Source organism: Notolabrus celidotus, chromosome 22, assembly GCF_009762535.1.
Source record: "Notolabrus celidotus isolate fNotCel1 chromosome 22, fNotCel1.pri, whole genome shotgun sequence".
Taxonomy (NCBI): domain Eukaryota; kingdom Metazoa; phylum Chordata; class Actinopteri; order Labriformes; family Labridae; genus Notolabrus; species Notolabrus celidotus.
This window is the reverse complement of record NC_048293.1, coordinates 11,352,956-11,371,258: the sequence shown is the minus strand read 5'-3', so window position 1 is coordinate 11,371,258 and position 18,303 is coordinate 11,352,956. Positions and strand designations below refer to the sequence as shown.

Below are 18,303 nucleotides of genomic sequence, written 5' to 3'. Positions count from 1 at the left end.
TTGTAACAAGCAGAACGCATTCCATTCCTTAGACTTGCATTATAATTTACAAGTATTAACTAAACATCTGTTGTGTTTCTGGTTCAAGTTTGACCAACCCTATAAGCCGTAGTTGTTTGTACAGTTTTATCAGGCAATTAGATTACTACCAACATGGTAGGCCTGATCAGACTTGTGAAATAACATTGGTTAGATAATCTGCTTGAAACTGCTGGCTAATTAGAAACTTGTTTTACTGCCCTACTACTTGTGTTTCCTTCTCTGTCACACTGTGATGTAGCCATGTTTGCTAATCTCACTGATGTCTCTGTTGAGAGCAGTTATCTTCAACAAATAATAGTTATGCAGACTGTGTTTTAGTCTTAACAGAAAAACAACAACTACCTGATTCTCATGGTCAATGGAATCAACGCAAATTAGACACCTTCCAAAGATTACTAGGTTTATGCACACCTGAAGGACATAAAGGTTAAGGTGTGATGAACAACAATTAGGTGCTGTGTCCACTGTTGCCATTTTCTGCACTGGCAGCGCCTATTTTCTATTCAAACTCAATGTGATTCTGAGTTTTCAGTGGTCAGCGGCCTCAGCGTTTGCTGATTTTTGCTGCAGTGCTCTCAGTTGAAAACAGTTCAGCTTTTGCAACACTGCCGCGCTCATAAATGTCACTTCTTGATCACCGACCAATCAGAATCAAGAAGGGGTGAAATCAACTTTGTCAACAACAATGGCTAAGGTCCGTATCAAAGCGGCAACCTCCAGTCTCAAAATATGAAGCCCATGCGGAAGTGTTATAAACTGCAATTCATTGAGAATCCACTTGAGGCTGGCTGCAGAAAAAACGGGAACCACATAGACACCAATTCAAAAAAGACGATATTTACAGCATCAATAAACATGTTTACAGCCTGGTTCAAAAAACTGCTTGGCTCTACGTAGCTCATTTCTCTATCGACACACACTGTACGGGGGTGAATTTTTTCTAACGCGGCGGTTCAGAAGATATTAAGATTACGAGTTTTTGCCCAAATAAGGACATGACTGACATGACTCCTGGACAGGAACACATAGCTGTTGGCGAGGAGGCTCAAACTCTGCCTCTTTACGCCACACTATTCCTGGTTGAGTTCCGCATTTCCAATATGGCTGTAGCCGACAATTGGCTTCAAAACAGCGCTCAGGAACAGATGAGTGACATCACGGACACTACGTCCATTATTTATACAGTCCATGGTCCGTACGGAGGAGAAAAGTTATCACTCGTTTTTCGAGGTACAATTTTAAAGTTTAGAGCTGCTTATAATGCTAGGACATGATTTCTCTCAATAGTTCTTACAGTTTCTTGATAAAATGTAATTGAATGAAAGCAAGTATGAACCATACAGAGCATTTTAAACAGACTCAACGGTCACTACTTAGGGAAGGAGAAGTACTCTGAAGTTGAGGTTGTGCATAAAAAAAAAACCAAACGATGGCAGTGGATACGGAATCTTAAAGACTTGTTCTGCGACTCACAAAATACTTGAAAATGTTGCAAATTCAAATCATGTTATATTTGTCTAAAACTGTGCAGAATGTTAGATCTCATTCCATGCCCCCGTCATGTCACAGTTTTGTTAATAATTTAGTCAGAACATGCTCTGCAGGACAAATTATCAAAGGCTACATTATCTATTTACTCAAGCATCATTTTCTGTATTATCTTGCAAAACAAAGAAAATAGGTTATTGCAGTGTTGTGTAACACGTTGACAACTACGGTGCAAATTTTCATACAGTTGTCACCGTGGTACGCTAATATTAGCTCTGATATGATTTCATTTTCTAGAATGAAAAATTGCTATAATTTCTAATTCAGAATTTGTGGTGTGTGAGATGTTGTTGAAACTATGACTGTGAAATATATAAATGCATATCAGAATAAATCCATGCTGAACTCGGTCAAAGCAGATGGCTGTCTAACATGAATCTGGTTCTGCTCGAGGTTTCTGCCTGTTATAAGGACGTTTGTCTTTGCCGCTGTAACTAGCTAAATACTGCGAGGTGCAATGATCACGGTGGATTAAGATGAGATAAGATCAAGTCCTGTCAGAAAGAGGGGACTGGATGGTATCCTGTCTTGATGTTGGGTCTTTGTTAATAATTTAACACAGAGTACGGTCTAGACCTGCTATGTTTGTAAAAGCGTCTTGAGATAACGTTTGTTGTGATTTGGCGCTAAACAAATACAGATTGATTGATGATTTCCAACAGAAAGTTTATTTGCAAACCTGCTACAAAGCTGGAACATGGTCTCTGGTCTGCCTTCCAATTCAGACTTGGTGTGAATCAGTTCCCAGATGCTGCTGCTTTCTGTGCCTGTTCCTGTGAGGGCCAGAAAATAAAGGAGAGGCTTTTAATCACACAGACCAAATATGGTTTATGGTTTCAGGAGGCAATAAGGAGGGAGAGAGTGGAACAGAAATGCCAGAAGAGGTGTGGATGGTGTGTGTGGGCAAGGAGAATAAGCTTAGTGGTGTGTGTGTGTGGGGGGGGGGTCTGAAGAGGGTGAAAGAACAAAAAGATTTAGGGGCTGTACTTTGTGAGTGATTTAGTGAGGATAATGTGCCGGCATCTTACCTGCAGTATTTCCCAGTCTAACCTGCAGCGAGGAGAGCGGAATGAGCCAGCGGAACTTAAAGGGGTCTGAGTCTCCGTGAGAAAGTGCTGATCGTGGGTTGGTCTGGTCATCACACAGAGAGAGAGTGAGGGGAAAATGTTACACTTTACCCACAAAGACACAGTTTGTGGCATGTGAATAAATGAGTGCAACAGACACTACGCTTACCATTTTCTTCTTCAGCTTGTTTTCCCTGTAGACCAATATCACCGCTTTCTTGAACACTGGTGAGAGAGCACATCATCTTCTTAGTTTTGACTGCAAATGCCTCTTGGGGAAAGCCGACTGAAGGAGTGCAACCCTCAGAAGCATTTTAGATGCCAGCTTGAAGCCTTAAAGCACATATCAGCGCCACAGCAACGGATATTGAAATTCACTGAGCTCTGTTTGAGTGCTGCTGCAGACACAATTCAAAGCGGCTGTACAGTAAACCCAATACACCTGCTATGTACTGATTAAAATTTTTTTCTGCAGACATCTATAGAGGACATTAAAAGATATTCAATATTCACAATGTTCCTATATTTCTGTGCCTGGAGTTTTTGAGATCAAACAGTATGTGGTGGTTAATAGGAAAAGTAGCCAGCACAATTTTGATGCTTTAACTTATTTTAATTACACATATTTTATTTTGGTGTGCATTGGTCTCTATTTTATTTTATTTTTATGTTGTTCTTATTTTTAATTTGTATTTCTATTAGTTTTATTATTATCATTATTATTATCTTCCACTAAAATGTCTTAGCATTGTTTCATTTCTGCTTCTTTCTTGTTTTCAATCGCTGTAAAGCACTTTGGGTTGCATTTTATTTGTATGAAAGGTGCTATATAAATAAAGCTTGATTGATTGATTGATTGACAGGCAGACTTCCCTGCAGTCTGGCAGGGTAGGGGTGTTACTTAAATGTTAAATGTCAGAGGCTCATTTTCAAATAATGCAGAATCAACGGTGGCAGGGAGTAGCAACTCACCAAACACGGTCATTTCAGGGTCCTTTCTCATGCGACCAAGCGAGGGATGTGGGTTGAGCCAGATGGTTGAAGAATGCATGAGAAACTCTCCCATAGAGATCTCTGTGACCTGGAGGAGACACACGGGAGACGATTTAGAAGAGAGCAACAGCACCATGCAAACAAACAACAATCAAAACTTGTGCTGGTGCATGAGCTGAAAGCCAGCATTTAACTGTATACTTTTTAAAGACTTCTTTAATAAGGATTTTATGAATATGTTGAAAACACAGAGCACACAAGACAACATTATTTAGCATTCACTTTGAATATTTATACCGCAGTGGTTACTAAATAAATATTCTATCAATCTGTAAATGTATTTGATCCCCTGAGGCATTGCATAGGAGGCTGTGTAAACAACATCCCCTCTGATGCACTGATAGCTGATCTGATGGAGTTTAAACTGAAGTGAAGTTGTATGTGTTTGTATGTTGTGGCAGGTGTCCTGGTAAACTCAGTGGACCACTATCTCTGAGGCTTTTTAAAAACTCACTGTCTATGCTTGATTAGCAACCAGATTCTGAGATGAGCATCTACCTCTTTATCGTGTCCAGTCTGCTCAGCAACTAGCTGATCAAACACAGAGCCGTAATCCTCGTAAATCTTCTGCATCTCATTTATGTGGCTGGCTACCTTCTCCATGGCTTTGAGAGCCTCTGTGGGGACAAGAACAGAATGAAGTGTTAACAGAGATCAGTTCTTGACTGTATATGAGGGGGCTTTGCATAACAGTAGCAGATTTTATTTGCTCAGGATGTATGTTCTGTGTATTAGAAAAACCCTCAGTCTTCATACGACGAGATGTCCTCTGTCATGTTGTGATATGATAACATGACAACATGATGAAAATGACAAGAGTGAACATGTTTTATTTTTAGCACGCTCCCCCCTCATGTGTTTGTGGGTGTAGATGTAGGTCTGCTCTTCCTACCTGTGAGGTGGTAGTGCTCCTCGCTGTCAGCGTCAGTGAGGGAGACCAGCTCCCTGAGCAGCAGGGGGTACTTGAGCACCCTCTGCACCGGTTTAATCAGGTAGGACTCTAGAGTGGATGAGTGCTGCTTGGTGGGGTTCCTTGCATCCAAGAATTCCTTGAAGGCTTGATCCGTCTTAGCTGGTAAAACATACACATGATGAATTAATATGGATCTATCAGCAGTTTACCGTATTTGGTTGTTTGTTTCCCGATGGTGGTATCTTGGATACATGGGGGAGAAATGTGTGTCTAGAATGTGAGCTGAACTCTGATCTGAATCTGATATTTTCCCATGCAGGGCAGTGCAGAATAATGGTGCAATAAGGTGCGTCCAGCAGGGGGTAGTGTAGACTTCTCCTCAACCTACCATTGACAGTTCAGTGTTAAAGTATAAACATAAATCCCTTATGAAGAGCTATCTCTTAACAAGCTGAAGAAAATGTATCTTCTAAAAGCAAATGTTTCATAAAATCAAGCAGAACTGCTACAAAGTACTAAAAGTATAACGCCGACTTGACAATGTGGTGAAAATAGTCAAGTTGGGACTCTTAAGTCTGCACTGAAGCCAAAAGCCCAGTGTAAAACGGCAGGTATAACACCGAACAAGCCTTCTGTAAAGGTGATGACATTTTCCCTCAGCAGTATGCTTCCGCGCCACTTACCGAGGGGGGCCATTAAAGTATTAATTATAGCACTCCCAGCCTCAGACAGGCAGCAGCATCGACACCTCCCAGAGTAATTGGCAGCCAATTAACGAGTCGACAAATAAACAGCGAAACTAAGGCAACCCAAGGCCCTTGGCATGATGGGAAAAGGGGGAGGTGATGAAGATGGCAGAGACGGGTATACAATTACTTAAAGGATTCACAAACACCCACAGATTTCTCCTGTGTGTCCTTGGATGAGCTGGTTATGACCAGGCTGCAGTGCGTGTTCTGTATCATGCTGAGCCAACTATATACTCAGTGAGTGTACTGTGCAACTATCACCTTGGTATTCTTGACTATCCATATCTGCACTGTGCAATTATTGGGCTGCACACTGTTCAAATATTAGTTTGTGACCACCAACTATAATACCGTGCACCCCACCATTAAAAGCTTTACTTTAAGAGTAGGATGTGTGTGAATCCTGCAAGAAAAGCACTTTGAGTCTGGCATTTTATCCCTTCACCCACACATTTAGAGCTGTGAAGCACAGAGCCTGCACTACCCACAGACTGAAGGACTCAAGAATAATAACTGTGCCAAGATCCATCAGAAAAAGACGGTAAGTAAAAATATGATACATATCAGTTCTATGCATCGTGATTAATACAAATCTATGTTTTTGAAGACTAGTTGTGCCAAATCTTTGACTGGACAGCTTTTTGAATCAGAGATTTTGATGGTTAAATGAGCAGCCACAGAAGTGATAGGAAGGCTATACCCAAAGGCTGATTCCAGAAGATCTTATTATAGCAGCATGGTGAAATAATACATAATTAAATATGCCTTTTCAAAACATTTAACAATGCAAAAAACTCTTTCATGCTTACTTTCATAACCAAATGTTATTTTCCTCTAGGTGATTCTGACCCATCACAGACTTTTCAGAGTTTTTCTCCCTCTAATCCGATTAAACATCCATCCTGCTGCTTACTTCAAGGAATACCCTGCGCAATTTAAGTAATGGGGCAGATTTAAGCAGTGCAGGGGGGAAATTTAGCCACCCCAAATCCCCTCTTTGTCTACAAAAGAAGCCAATCTCCTTACACTTCTCTCTGTACTGGGCAGCATTCCCAAATAGTGGCGTCTTAGCAGGCATAAATCCACTTAAAAATGTCTACTCTGTCACATGCTGAGGGAGACGTGAGGAATTATGAGGGCTCTCGGGCTGTCACGGTCACATATCAGCTGTTAGTGGACAAGGTTATCCAAAGTCTGAGTATTAATGAATGTACGTATGTTTTTTAACTGGATGTGCTCATAAATAGTATGACATGCTTAGAAACCATAATTCAAAGTGTAAAATGTATGGAAATATGCTTCTACCAGCTCTAATATGTCGCATCTATGTTAGTGCATGATGGGAATGCGCATTTTTGGCCACTGTCCCCCTCTAGGTCATTCCCTTTTGTACAAAATTGATTTTCTTCCTATGAGAAAAGGTCAGACCTTCAATAGAGAGTAACTGTGAGGTATATCTGATGCAACACAGGTGTAAGACAGCCTGGGACACTCTGGATTTGTCTGCGTATTCATTATATGCGCACTCTCTATCTCATTTTTTGCAGTGGGTGTAGTCCTATGTTGTCATGCATTCATTATTTGATTAGATTTGTGCTGTACCTCTCTCCAGGACCTTCTGGACCTTGATGTGGTTGGCACAGAAGCCGCTGTAGAGCTTGAAGTGGTCGGCATAGTAGAGGAAAGAACCCCCGAGGGAAAACAGCAGCTTCTGTAAACAGAGAGGGTGTGAGAGAAAAAAACAAAGACAGGGACTGAGTGTCACACACAGATGGAGAGAAAGTGATGCCACAGAAAGCTCAGTGAGTACAGAGAGAGAGAGAGGATGAAAGAGTGAGAACATGGGAAGTCGTGACCATACCACTCTGACTCCCTCCCTCACCGGAGACTATTCATACACCCCCTCTGTCCTCTCCCTCTCGTCTAACCTCTTGAGTACACTAGCTTTCAGCAGCTCGCAATCCAACCAGTGAAGCGCCGCCTCGATCAATAGACCCCACACCTTGTCATGTCACGCCTATAAATCAACCGTGCTCCTGTTGCACCACCTCAAATATTTATAAACCTCACCATCACAAACATTTGCCGTTCTCTGGCATAGAGGCTGAAATCTACTGCTTTGAGAATACTCTTTTCCTGCATCCTCACACTTATGAAATCTTTGGACATTTAATCAATATATTGCCATCTATGTGTCTCACCTTGAATTGTGACGGGGTCTCCAGGGTGCTGAAATCAGGTGAAGAGGCAATCCTCTCTTCTAGGGTCTGCAGGAAGACCCTCTGGAAGTCTAGCATCTCTGGCAGGCTGCCAAACAAACTCTCCATCTGAGGAGGAGGAGAACGGGAGTAGTATGTTAATGCATTAGCAGACTTATAGGAAGGGGATGTATAAGGATGTATGTGAGGTAAATGGCAGTAACAGGTATAGGTAGAGGAACAGAAAAAGAAGCAATATGAGGCTGCAGTTAAAAAGGAGCCAAGGTAGGTTGTGATTCATAACAGTCAGTCAGACAAGCCCCCTAGAGTGCTTTAAAATCGACATTATGATGGCTCCATCTCTGACAAAGGCACTTAAGGACACGCTGTGGCCATGCTACAAACATAAGCAAACCTCTCCTGTGTGACATACGCTCACACAGTCAGTGTAGTGCTTCCTTTCATTAAAAGCCGTTTGAGAGCTTGCATGCCCTTGTCCTTTTCGTGTCTGGACATGTCGCGCTGCCCCTTAATGGCGTTTTAATTTGCCCCAGCGCTCAGTGGCCTATTGACTAGTGCATCTTGGGAGCGACGTCCTGTGTTTGAGGTCACATCTGGCTTAGAGCTGCGCACAGGGCTAAGGTGATAAGCGTGCTACAGTCACCACTCTATATTACCACAGAAGCACACAATGACAGCTGATTTAAGTGATTCTCAAATGGAGTAATACTCTGTTTTCTACATTAAAAAAGTGCAGAGAAATCATTAGGCAGCTACACTGTGAATGATAAAAGGGTGGGTTTACTCTTAAGCCAGCCTCTATTGGTATACCCCTGTGGGACGCTAGAAGGTCAGTGTAGGGGAATGCTAATTTGTCCTCCTGCTAGTCATTGTGATAATGAGGGATATATGGCCTGGCACTCTTCATCCACTTCACCTTTAAGTAATACACACTCAATGAATTCCACATTTCACACAGCCTCAGGACACGCCTCCGTAAGCTACGACTCGCATCAATATCACAGGGCACATTATAAACACACATGACATAACACTCATTGTGTTCACTACCTACCTCATCCAGTGTGAGGAAGGTCTCATTCTGCAGGGGCTTCAGGTAGATCTCGAACAAGCAGGCCAAGTCCTGGAAACACAGAACAACGTGAGTGACAAGGAATCAAAGAACAGAAATAAACATCTTCTCTTAACCTGTCCGTCTTTTCAAAGCGCTTGAATCATCACATTACTGCTTATTTCTCCTTTTATAACTTCCTATCCTCTCCCTCCCCTCATTCCTCCATCTTCCCCCTCCCTCCTCCCTCTCACTACTTTAATGTGGCTGTAGCTTGTCTTGGTATCAGTGGGGATATTCTCATTAGGTTGATTTATGAGCTTCTTCCTCCTCCTCCTCCTCTTCACTCCCTCCCCGAGCTGCCTCAGCCACTCGTGGTGCATGGATACAGGCGAGCAGGCCTGCATCAAGGCATTGTGGGAAGACAATCTCCTTCCTCAATTACAAATTTACAGCTGTATGAAGGAGAGGGGTGCACGGGGTGAGGCGACTTAATGAAAAATGGGGAGATGGAGAAGAAAGGAAGAAATGGCAGGAATGAGGAGTGTTATGGAGTCAAGATAATCATGAATGCATCTTCTTAATGTGCGCTAGGGAGGAAAAGGTCGTATTGGAAAACATGAGGGTGGCAGAATGATTGGGTGGGAGGGAGATAAATAAGGCTAGACAGGAGGAGGAGGGGAGGAGGAGCTCTTACTGTGACACTTTCTCATGCATTGAGACCAGTTTCCCCTGAGTTAAATATTCTGAGTCACAATGATAAACTCTACATTTTTGTGAAACATGCTTAACCGCTGAGGGTTAAAAAGATCTATAACACTCTTGCATCTGCAGTTTGCATACTAAATATGACACTGAAACCAGCAGGCTGTTTACTTTTCATTAAGACTGAAGATAAGGGAAAACAATCAGCCTTTGGGATGTCTGAAGATTAAAAAATATCTACCTGCACTTCTAAGACATCGGATTTACATTTTATATGAGGTTCTTCTTTAATTTGCACAAAAACAGAAGAGTTAAAGCAACTGTCAGACAGTTCACCGGGAGTTACTTTATGTGCACGATAATTTTTCAGCCTGAAACATCAACCTCCTGTGTCTCAACTGCTACAGGCCAAAACTAGCTGTATTTAATACCTTGCATTAAAACCTTTTGAATAAATAAAACAAGTTATATCTGTTTTTTGAGAGCTTTAGTTTTTTTTTTTTTTGCAGACAAGCCATCTCTCTAACCAGCCTGTAGTTAACCCAAGCTATCAGACTGTGCCTCCCACTCAATATTATCCATGCAGACATTAGAAGGACATGAATTTACTCATCTAACAAGATTTCCTTTTTTATTTGGTTGTTGAGTTAGGCGGCTGCCAGTGATTGTTCTCATTACTTTAGATGATAATGCAGAGTAGTCAGCCGAAGTTAGTTTCAAAAGATCTTAAGTGTTTTTTTTCCTTTTTCAAAAGAAGAAAAAAGGATATAAATTTATAACCATGGGAAAAAAAATGGGAAAATGACCAGACTTCATAATCTCAGGGAAATATGAGGACATGTTTCATCAAATATTCATGCTAGCTTATTTTAAGAAACACTCATATGACAGAAGCTGTGCGCTCTCACTTTCACATATGACTTCTCCGTGTCCACCAGCTCCTGGATGACCTTGCGTAACCTTTCAGTGGCACTCATATGCTTGGGGCAAGGTCTGAGCAGGCTGGCTTCTCCCGAGGGACCACCTCCCTGCCTCATTGGAGGATCCTTGGAGTCATCCATCAAACCCCCTGGGCCTGAGCCTGACCCTTCTTGGAAGGACTGGTAGAGGGTGCAAACTGTGTCCACACTCTGTGGGGGGCGACAGACAGAAAGAGGGTAATTTAAGTGAGGCATTACTGGGATTATAACCAGCTGAATTAAATTAGGATCACATGAGGAACTATATCCACACACACATATACACACAGAACAGAAGTCGCACTCATACATGTTCTCATATGAAAATTCTCTTTTATTTAACCATCCAGCGCTAATGATTTCATCTCCATCTCATTGCTGAATTACATACATCATTATTTTCTACAGTGCATGGCCAGTGATTCCACCGGGTTTTGTAATAGGGCTATGGAAATTTCGTTATGCACTCTATGATAACAGGCTTTGCATCAAAGACTTTATGGTGCATCTGAAAGACTAACTTGGTATCCCAGCAGATAGCGATAGCATTATATCACGTTGCATATTCTTCTTAATCCATTATGGACAGTTATGCAGCTTTTTGTCACGTCAATTCCAGAAAATTTGACATGTCAGAAGATCCCAAGAGTTCATGTATTAACTCGTATTAGCAGCACTGAGAGGGTCAGAAGCAAGTGATTATCTAGCGCCATGCTACCTCTGTTCATTCAGAAAAAAGTATCATCTCCCCCACCATGGTTTGAATTTCTTTTGTAGGAGCAACCCCACAAAGAACTCAGCATCACACCATTTACAGAGGTGTTCAACTGAAACACATCATCTGCATTGCTTTATGCTGGACTGCATTGCCTCAGGTAGGAAAATTAACATCAGTAGTAGGCACGACACTGCAAAGTTTTGCCTGTGGCAGGTAACGTTTTGTAGTCTGTGAGCAACTGTGGAAGAAAATGAACAATTACCAGCGCCTGTGAAAGAAAAACAGTCTCTCTCTCTCTCCACTGTTGTTCCTTAAATAGAGTATGTGCTTTTCAGGCACTAAGGTAAATGTATAGACTCTTAATCAGAACCCATTCAAACATCTCTAATAACAAGCAACCCAACTAGCACAACACTTCATCAACTGCACTGAGCCTGCTAGAATATAACACTCAAGCAATCAATTATGGTGTGATGTCTACGCTAAAAATAGTCCCTCTTTGACCAGCCCTCCTCATTTCAAGTGAATGGCATGCTGTAGCATTATAATCTGAGCCCAGTCACTAGAATCAGCAGAAGCTGATAAGTGAGAAGTAATAGCAGGTTCCAGCCCGCTGCACAGCACTACAGCATGGCGGAAAGGCTACCACGGCAGGCAAAACAGCTGCTCAGCACTCTCTGCCTTCCAGCATGTTTGTGTGTGTTTTTGTGCGACGCATGAGCAAGCGTTTTAGTGCAGCTCACTGCAAAAAAAACTGAGCAGCAACACACATGGATCGATACACACTTCATTCTGACACTGTAGGCATTAATACGCAAACGTACACACTTTCTTAGAAGTGTGTGAAAGCTTGTCTGAGTCATTCTGCTCTGAAACTGTGAACTACCACCCATCAACATCCGGGGAGGCCACAGACAATCAAGGCTTCCATTAATAAGCCTGCGACTCATCAGCTAGCTCATTATAGCACGGTCACTCCAGAGACGGCCCTCCAATGCTACAATATAGACTGTGTGAGAAGAATGACAGGCTGGAAGAAGGAGGGAGAGAGAGAGAGAGAGAGAGAGAGAGAGAGAGAGAGAGAGAGAGAGAGAGAGAAGGGGAATCTTCCTCTCTGTGTCCTCTATGTATGTCTGGGCTAAGCCTCTTTCAAGTGATCCACCGCCCACAGCGGCGCTCCACTTTGCAGCTCTTTGAATGTGGGATGATAATTATAAAGGGACTTAATGTCTCCCTCTGCGCTGGTGGAGGGACCCACACTGGAGAGCGTGAGACACACACACTTACACAGCATATGGACATACCTGTGGATGTGAAAACACACCAACTGGGTTGAGACTGAACTTTGTACTAGCAATCAAAACAAGTCAACAAATGAACACAAGTAAACTAGTATAAAAATGCTCTTATTTGAGTTCATAAAGCATGCTGCCATCAACTTCAACATATATGCTAATTGAAATAATTAGATATATGGCACGTCCACACATCTGCTTCATTGTGACAAATTCATAAAAGGACCCAAGGACATCACCCATGCATCTGACATTTTTTGTTAAAGATCCCCAAATACTCCTCAGACACAATTGATGCTGTCACACACAGTGCCAGTCAGCCTTAACTCACTGATACACTCTGGGAAAACTCCATATAGCAGAGGGCAGACAGACAGGGGGAGCCTGCCTGAAGAAAATTTGGAGGTTGAAGGATATCAGAGCGACATATTTATCAAATAGCCCACTGGTAGCTCCAGACAGGGGAGAGCAGCCTTGTGGAGACTGATAACAGTCATATCTGCAATTTATTTTAGCTACAGGCATCCAGAGGAAAAAGGGAAGGGGGTGTCTGCAGGATCACCAAAATACGTGTGTGCGTGTGCGTGCGTGTGTGTGTGTGTGTGTGTGTGTGCCAAGTACCACACTGCTTCTCAAGCACTGAGTTAATTCTCATCACACCCACGCACTGAAAAGGATATGGGCATGTGTTCATCTTACGCAAATAGGAAGAATAGAATGGGGGGGCAGAAATGCTTGATTGGACGCTGGGGAACATGCACACATGGAAACCCACTTTTACCTCCGACACAGATTCTTCCTAAGTGAGATTTCATCAAGACTTAATGGCAGACACCTGCATTGGAGCGTGACGAGAGGTGCGTACAAAGAAAGAGAGACGAAAATCAGGTGGAGGAGGAGGGGACCTACACCATCGTGACTCAGGAATTGTGATTGCCTTACAACAAACCCAGCAACACAGCTCGACAGCTAGCCCAAATAACCAATTAAGAGCGGAGGACAGGAGCCAGCAGAGGCGGGAGAAAAGCCCGAGAGCATCAGGGAACTGAGTGGATGTGACAGCACTGCTGTGAATTTCTATTCAGGTTTCTTGCTGACAGCTGACAGCTCTGGATCATGTTTCTACCTCTTCTCACCATGAATGCCCTTTAGTCAATTTAGAAAAGACGTCCATGTCGACCTGCAGGTAAAAAAATATATAGGAAATGAAGTGAGAGGCTGTTGAGACATTTTGTCCCTGTCTACTTGGTTCCCTTCTGACAGTTCCCAAGTATTTCCTTTCATTTGCAGCCATTGGTGCATGTGATCTGCAAAGTGACAAAGTAGAAGGTTTCTATGCATCATGATTTCCCTTAATATCAAGTAGCTCATAAATAATTGTATATATTTTATATGAAACCAGCCAAAATAGTTAACATGACACTCAAGCTGAGTCTTTACAGAAAACTTAAACCACCTCTACGTCAACATTTGTCTAAAAAGCCTTTATTTTTTACCCCCTCACTCTCAGGAGAAGTGATACTCAAAATCACAGTGCAGTGCTGATGACTTTCTACCACCTCTTTTAACGAGGCCCCTTCATAAACTACACTTAGCATTGGAGCGTTAACACCTAAAAATATTCACTTGCTTTCCCAGTGTTATGCTCACCATGAAGAGCAGTCTGTAGAGCAGCCTCCACGCTGCTGTCGCCTGCCGTTGAGTCCTTCGGGCAAGTGAGCAGCCCTTCCTACGCAGCCGGCCTCCCCGCAATTTTGGCATGACGGTCACAGAACTGGAGTTTGATGAAACAAATACCTCCAAAAAAGAAAAAAATGGCAACTGACCGACAAAGCTGGCCTGCTGTCTTGGAGATCTCTGTTGAATTGCTACGTCCACCTTTAAATTTCTAACTGATGGCTGTCCAATCCCCTTCCAAACGTTGTCCACAGTCTTCCTCCTTTCCTGCTCTCTACTTACTGCTTATTACTTACTTCCAAGTCTCTGCAAGGCCCTGGGTCAGGAGCCTCAGTCTAAAGTACACCTATGTCTCTGAGGTGGAGTGATCTTTGATTTGGATCAAGCCATTGATCCTGCGTCGTGCCTTTCTGTGAGCGTAGGCAGAGAAAAAAAGTGCTTGCTGCAGGCTTGTTTTGCATATCAATCAGTAGTAGACGGTCTGGCCACTTGGTTTGTGCAAATAGAGAGAATTCTCCCCCCAGTAACTGTATCTTCTCTCACAGTTTGTCTCTTTTCATCAGTGCTGGTCTTCCTACATCACTATTTTCACATCCTGACATTCCTTTTACTTGCCAAATGTCTCTAATCTGCCGTCCTCTACCTTTGGTTCTTCCCCCCTTTTAGGCTCCATACGACCTCGGTGTAATTTCCAGAGGGCTGATGGAGGGGCTGCGGGCTGTATCAGTGTCCAGTCTCTCAATAGGCACAGTACAATGCAGACTGTTCTGGCTTGTTACCTCTACACACAGAGAACGGCTGACTCAAAAATGGGAGCCAATGGGGGTAACGGGGCAGGAATGTTAACTATGGCCGTACACAATAATAAAACGTGGCATGTATCATTTATTGCAGAGATTGTCATGCAAAATGAATAAACAGATTCTCTGCCCAATAAAATCTTGACTTGTTTTCAATCCTTTTCGAATTTAAGAGCTCTTTCCGTCTGTGGGCAGACAATTTATTGAAGAGATAACGGTTCTGCAAGATAAGGCTTGGCTAGACTCTTGTCAGAAAGATGTCAATGCAGTGTTGTGGTGTTAGACAAAGGCCCCGTAAACTGTTCCCCACCTTACTTAAGGGAGATGACAGCTAAAACAAGGGGGAGAGAAAATGAGGGTAAGATACTGCATAAATAATGGACATAATATCCCTGACGTCACCCATCTGTTTCTGAAGCGATGTGTTGAGGCCAATCATTGGCGGGTGCCATATAGGAAATGCCGAACTCAACCTAGCTGCTGTCGAGCTAGTGGGAGGTAAAGAGGCAGGCTTTGAGCCTTTGGAGCTTTTTTGAATTGGTGTGTATGTGGTTTCTGGTACTTCTGGAGCGAGCCTCAAGCGGACACTCGAAGGCCGGAGGTTGCCGCTTGGGTACCATGCAACAGTGGTCCCCAGCTGGATGTGAATCAAGGCTGTCGCACTTCATGGTCCTTACCTTCATCCATCTGGACGTACCCCCAGTCAGGTCATCTATGGTTGAACAAATACATTGTCCAAACATACTTAAAGGCAACTGCTTGCTACAGCTCCGAGCTGTCATGCATAAAGGCCTAGCCAGGGGCATGTAGCTGCATGCCACAACCTCCCTGACCTCCACTTGATTATTCGGACCAGATGACGACGACGCATATCTTTCTGACAGCTTCTTATCAAAAGGTGGTTAAGCATTTCAGATGGGATTGTTGACGATAGTAGGTATGTGAAGAATCCACCAAAGGAAAGTTCCAACTGCACATTTTTACATATCCACCCACCTGGCAGATCACAGTGTAGAGTTGGAAGGATGCAAGGTCCAGCAAGAATTTAGACTGAAGCAAATTGAGGCCTCTGTGTGCCCAATCTTCATCGTTATCTCTAATCATATGTAATTGCCATGACAGATTTTAGATCCCCTTTTGGATAAACTCAACATTAAGTCTCATTTGTTTCGTATTCCGGTACTGTTTGTCTCCAAGTGTTGAGTGTAAAAACTCAGTAGAAAAACACAGCGCATCTCCGTCTGACTGGAAGGTTGCAAGATAAACATTAAACGCTGTCTCCATCTCCCTTAAACGCTCCACTGGAGTCATTATGAACAGTGCTCGGTCTGCCTTGCAGATGAAACGCCGCTCAAATCAAAGGAGAAGCCTTATGACTTACCAGCGGAGAGGCTCCATCTCAACAAAATAAACAAACAAATGCGGAGAGGGAGAGGATCAAGAACAGAGGATGAAATACAGGCATGTCCCTGGGGCTGGCTTTACCCATCCCTCATTGGAAACAGCCCTGTCATGGCACTAAGAGAGAGAGAGAGACACTCAGGGAGAGAGAAAGAGGAGAGCCCGGTGGCTGGTGGGCAGGCCAGTGATTCATTTGCCATGTTAGTGGGCCATGGTGCCATGATGCCATCTTCTTTTCAAAGCTCAATAAAAGACGATGCATGCTCATAAATCAAATAAATAGAGGGGTGGAGAAAGGGAGGGCTGGGAAAGTCGCGCTCCACTCAAGCACATTTAGGCCTTTTATTATTCATCCTAAACAAATATTATTCCTCAAGTCTCCGAGGACTTTGGGGGAAGAGTGTGTTTTAATAATGAAGTCAGCTTCAGATTAAAGCACCCATTCTTCTGAGTCCCTTAGGCTACTCAAATCCACTCCACTCCATGACTGCAAGTACAAAGGCAAAGTAATGCAACCGCTTTATGATATTCTCAGTCCACCAAGATGCCTAAGACTAAATGAGAGGTTAAATGGAAGTGTGTTCAAACTTAGCTTCACAGAAAACAAGTCTGTGGAATAACTAATGGCTATCTCTGCTTGCGTCTTAACCCTTTCTGATCCAGCAATGCTCAATGTGGCTGATTTAGAAGCAAACACAGCACTTTGAACTACCACATGACACAACTGCCCAACATGACATCACACTATCAGATAACAGAGCCACTAGGCACACAAGGTGACCGTCTGAGACGAAATACATGCCCATAAAGACTCTGAGAGCCTGAGCAGTGCAATTAGTTCTAATAGAGCCCTATCAAATACTGCTGAGATAACCTCAATGGAAGCAATAACGGCGGAGGAGACAGAGTAACAAGTAACTCTTTGACCTTTTGACCTGCTCCCCTCAGCCCACACTATAAATTTTACAGATGTGCAATTACATTCAAAGGACAGAGAGAGAAGAGAAAGCTTTCTTGGAAACAGGTATAAAAACAAGATAAGGAGGAACACATGATGTTACAATCAGCCAGCTATCAGTGTCACAATGACTGACTATGTTGAAATGCTGATGTTCTAAGGTAATGTTTATATTGATTAGAGTCTTTGATAAGTGTGTTAGCTAGCTTACATTTTCTGATTAGCACTAAACACCAAGTACAGCCATTGATTTGCTAGAATTTGGCGTTAAACCAAAGAAATCAATGAATTAATAAATAAGGCCCGATGTTGGTTCTGATACTGCAACCCAGGAGCTCTTTAAAGGGATTGTGCTCCATCCTCTGTGAACCATGTGGGTCCCAAATTTCATCGCAATTCAGTACATATTTCTTGAAATCTTTTAGTCTGAAACAAATTGGTGGACCAATCTACCATCCCCGGAGCCATCCCTCAAGCATGAATAAAAATGTAGAGAATAATTCATATACACTGCACATGACATTGTAAATGCATGCTGTAACTAATTAGCTCTTTAGAATTAAGGCTAGAATGCAAATATGATGCAAATGAGAGAATTATGAATTCTCTGACTGTAAAACTAGTCCAGACCTACATTTGTGGAGATATTTTTATCAAACACACAGAAGATTGTGGGAGTTGTGTGAAAGTTTGCAGCTCAACGTGTGAAGAGTCATAGTAACAGTTACTACAGTGATACACTTTCACTAGAAAGGAGCAAATAAACTCATTGTTACCGGCTGTTTTTCCCCTTTGATGCCTCTCTGGCAGGACAGACAAGCAGCCATGTCCTGAGCCAGGCAGACCAGCTTGTCTTTAAGGAGCCGTCCCAAACTGAGCAGCACAGAGCACAGGAACAGGTCTTTCTCTTCGGACTCGCAGTCTGTAGGCCAGAACCAGCACATGGTCAGGAGGGAGCACAGGGCCTGGACGGGCGGCTGGTCTCGCAAGAACAGCTCAATTAAAGTTGTGAGGCAGAGGCACGGCCGAGGAGCTTCCTCTGTCATCGCTGGGGCTGTAATTGGTATGGTGACTGCCATGGCTGCACAATGCACCCTGCTGTGGTCACTCGAGCCAGATCTGGGTCATGATGGATCTGGGTCCCTGTA

The 18,303-nt window shown here is 43.1% G+C and overlaps 1 protein-coding gene across 3 annotated transcripts in view; it reads right to left on the bottom strand.

Annotated features, from left to right (window-relative positions):
* The window catches only part of tiam2a (TIAM Rac1 associated GEF 2a), a 73,534-nt gene that overhangs the window by 3,536 nt on the left and 51,695 nt on the right, over nt 1-18,303 (bottom strand). For all 3 annotated transcript variants that reach the window (XM_034674859.1, XM_034674861.1, XM_034674860.1), the window contains exons 16-25: nt 10,256-10,477; nt 8,646-8,714; nt 7,574-7,699; nt 6,975-7,083; nt 4,603-4,782; nt 4,209-4,327; nt 3,630-3,738; nt 2,827-2,882; nt 2,619-2,721; nt 2,270-2,363 (exon numbers count right to left, since the gene is read on the bottom strand). In XM_034674859.1, the coding sequence (XP_034530750.1) occupies nt 2,270-2,363; nt 2,619-2,721; nt 2,827-2,882; nt 3,630-3,738; nt 4,209-4,327; nt 4,603-4,782; nt 6,975-7,083; nt 7,574-7,699; nt 8,646-8,714; nt 10,256-10,477 (1,187 nt within the window). The remainder of the gene's footprint in view (nt 1-2,269; nt 2,364-2,618; nt 2,722-2,826; nt 2,883-3,629; nt 3,739-4,208; nt 4,328-4,602; nt 4,783-6,974; nt 7,084-7,573; nt 7,700-8,645; nt 8,715-10,255; nt 10,478-18,303) is intronic.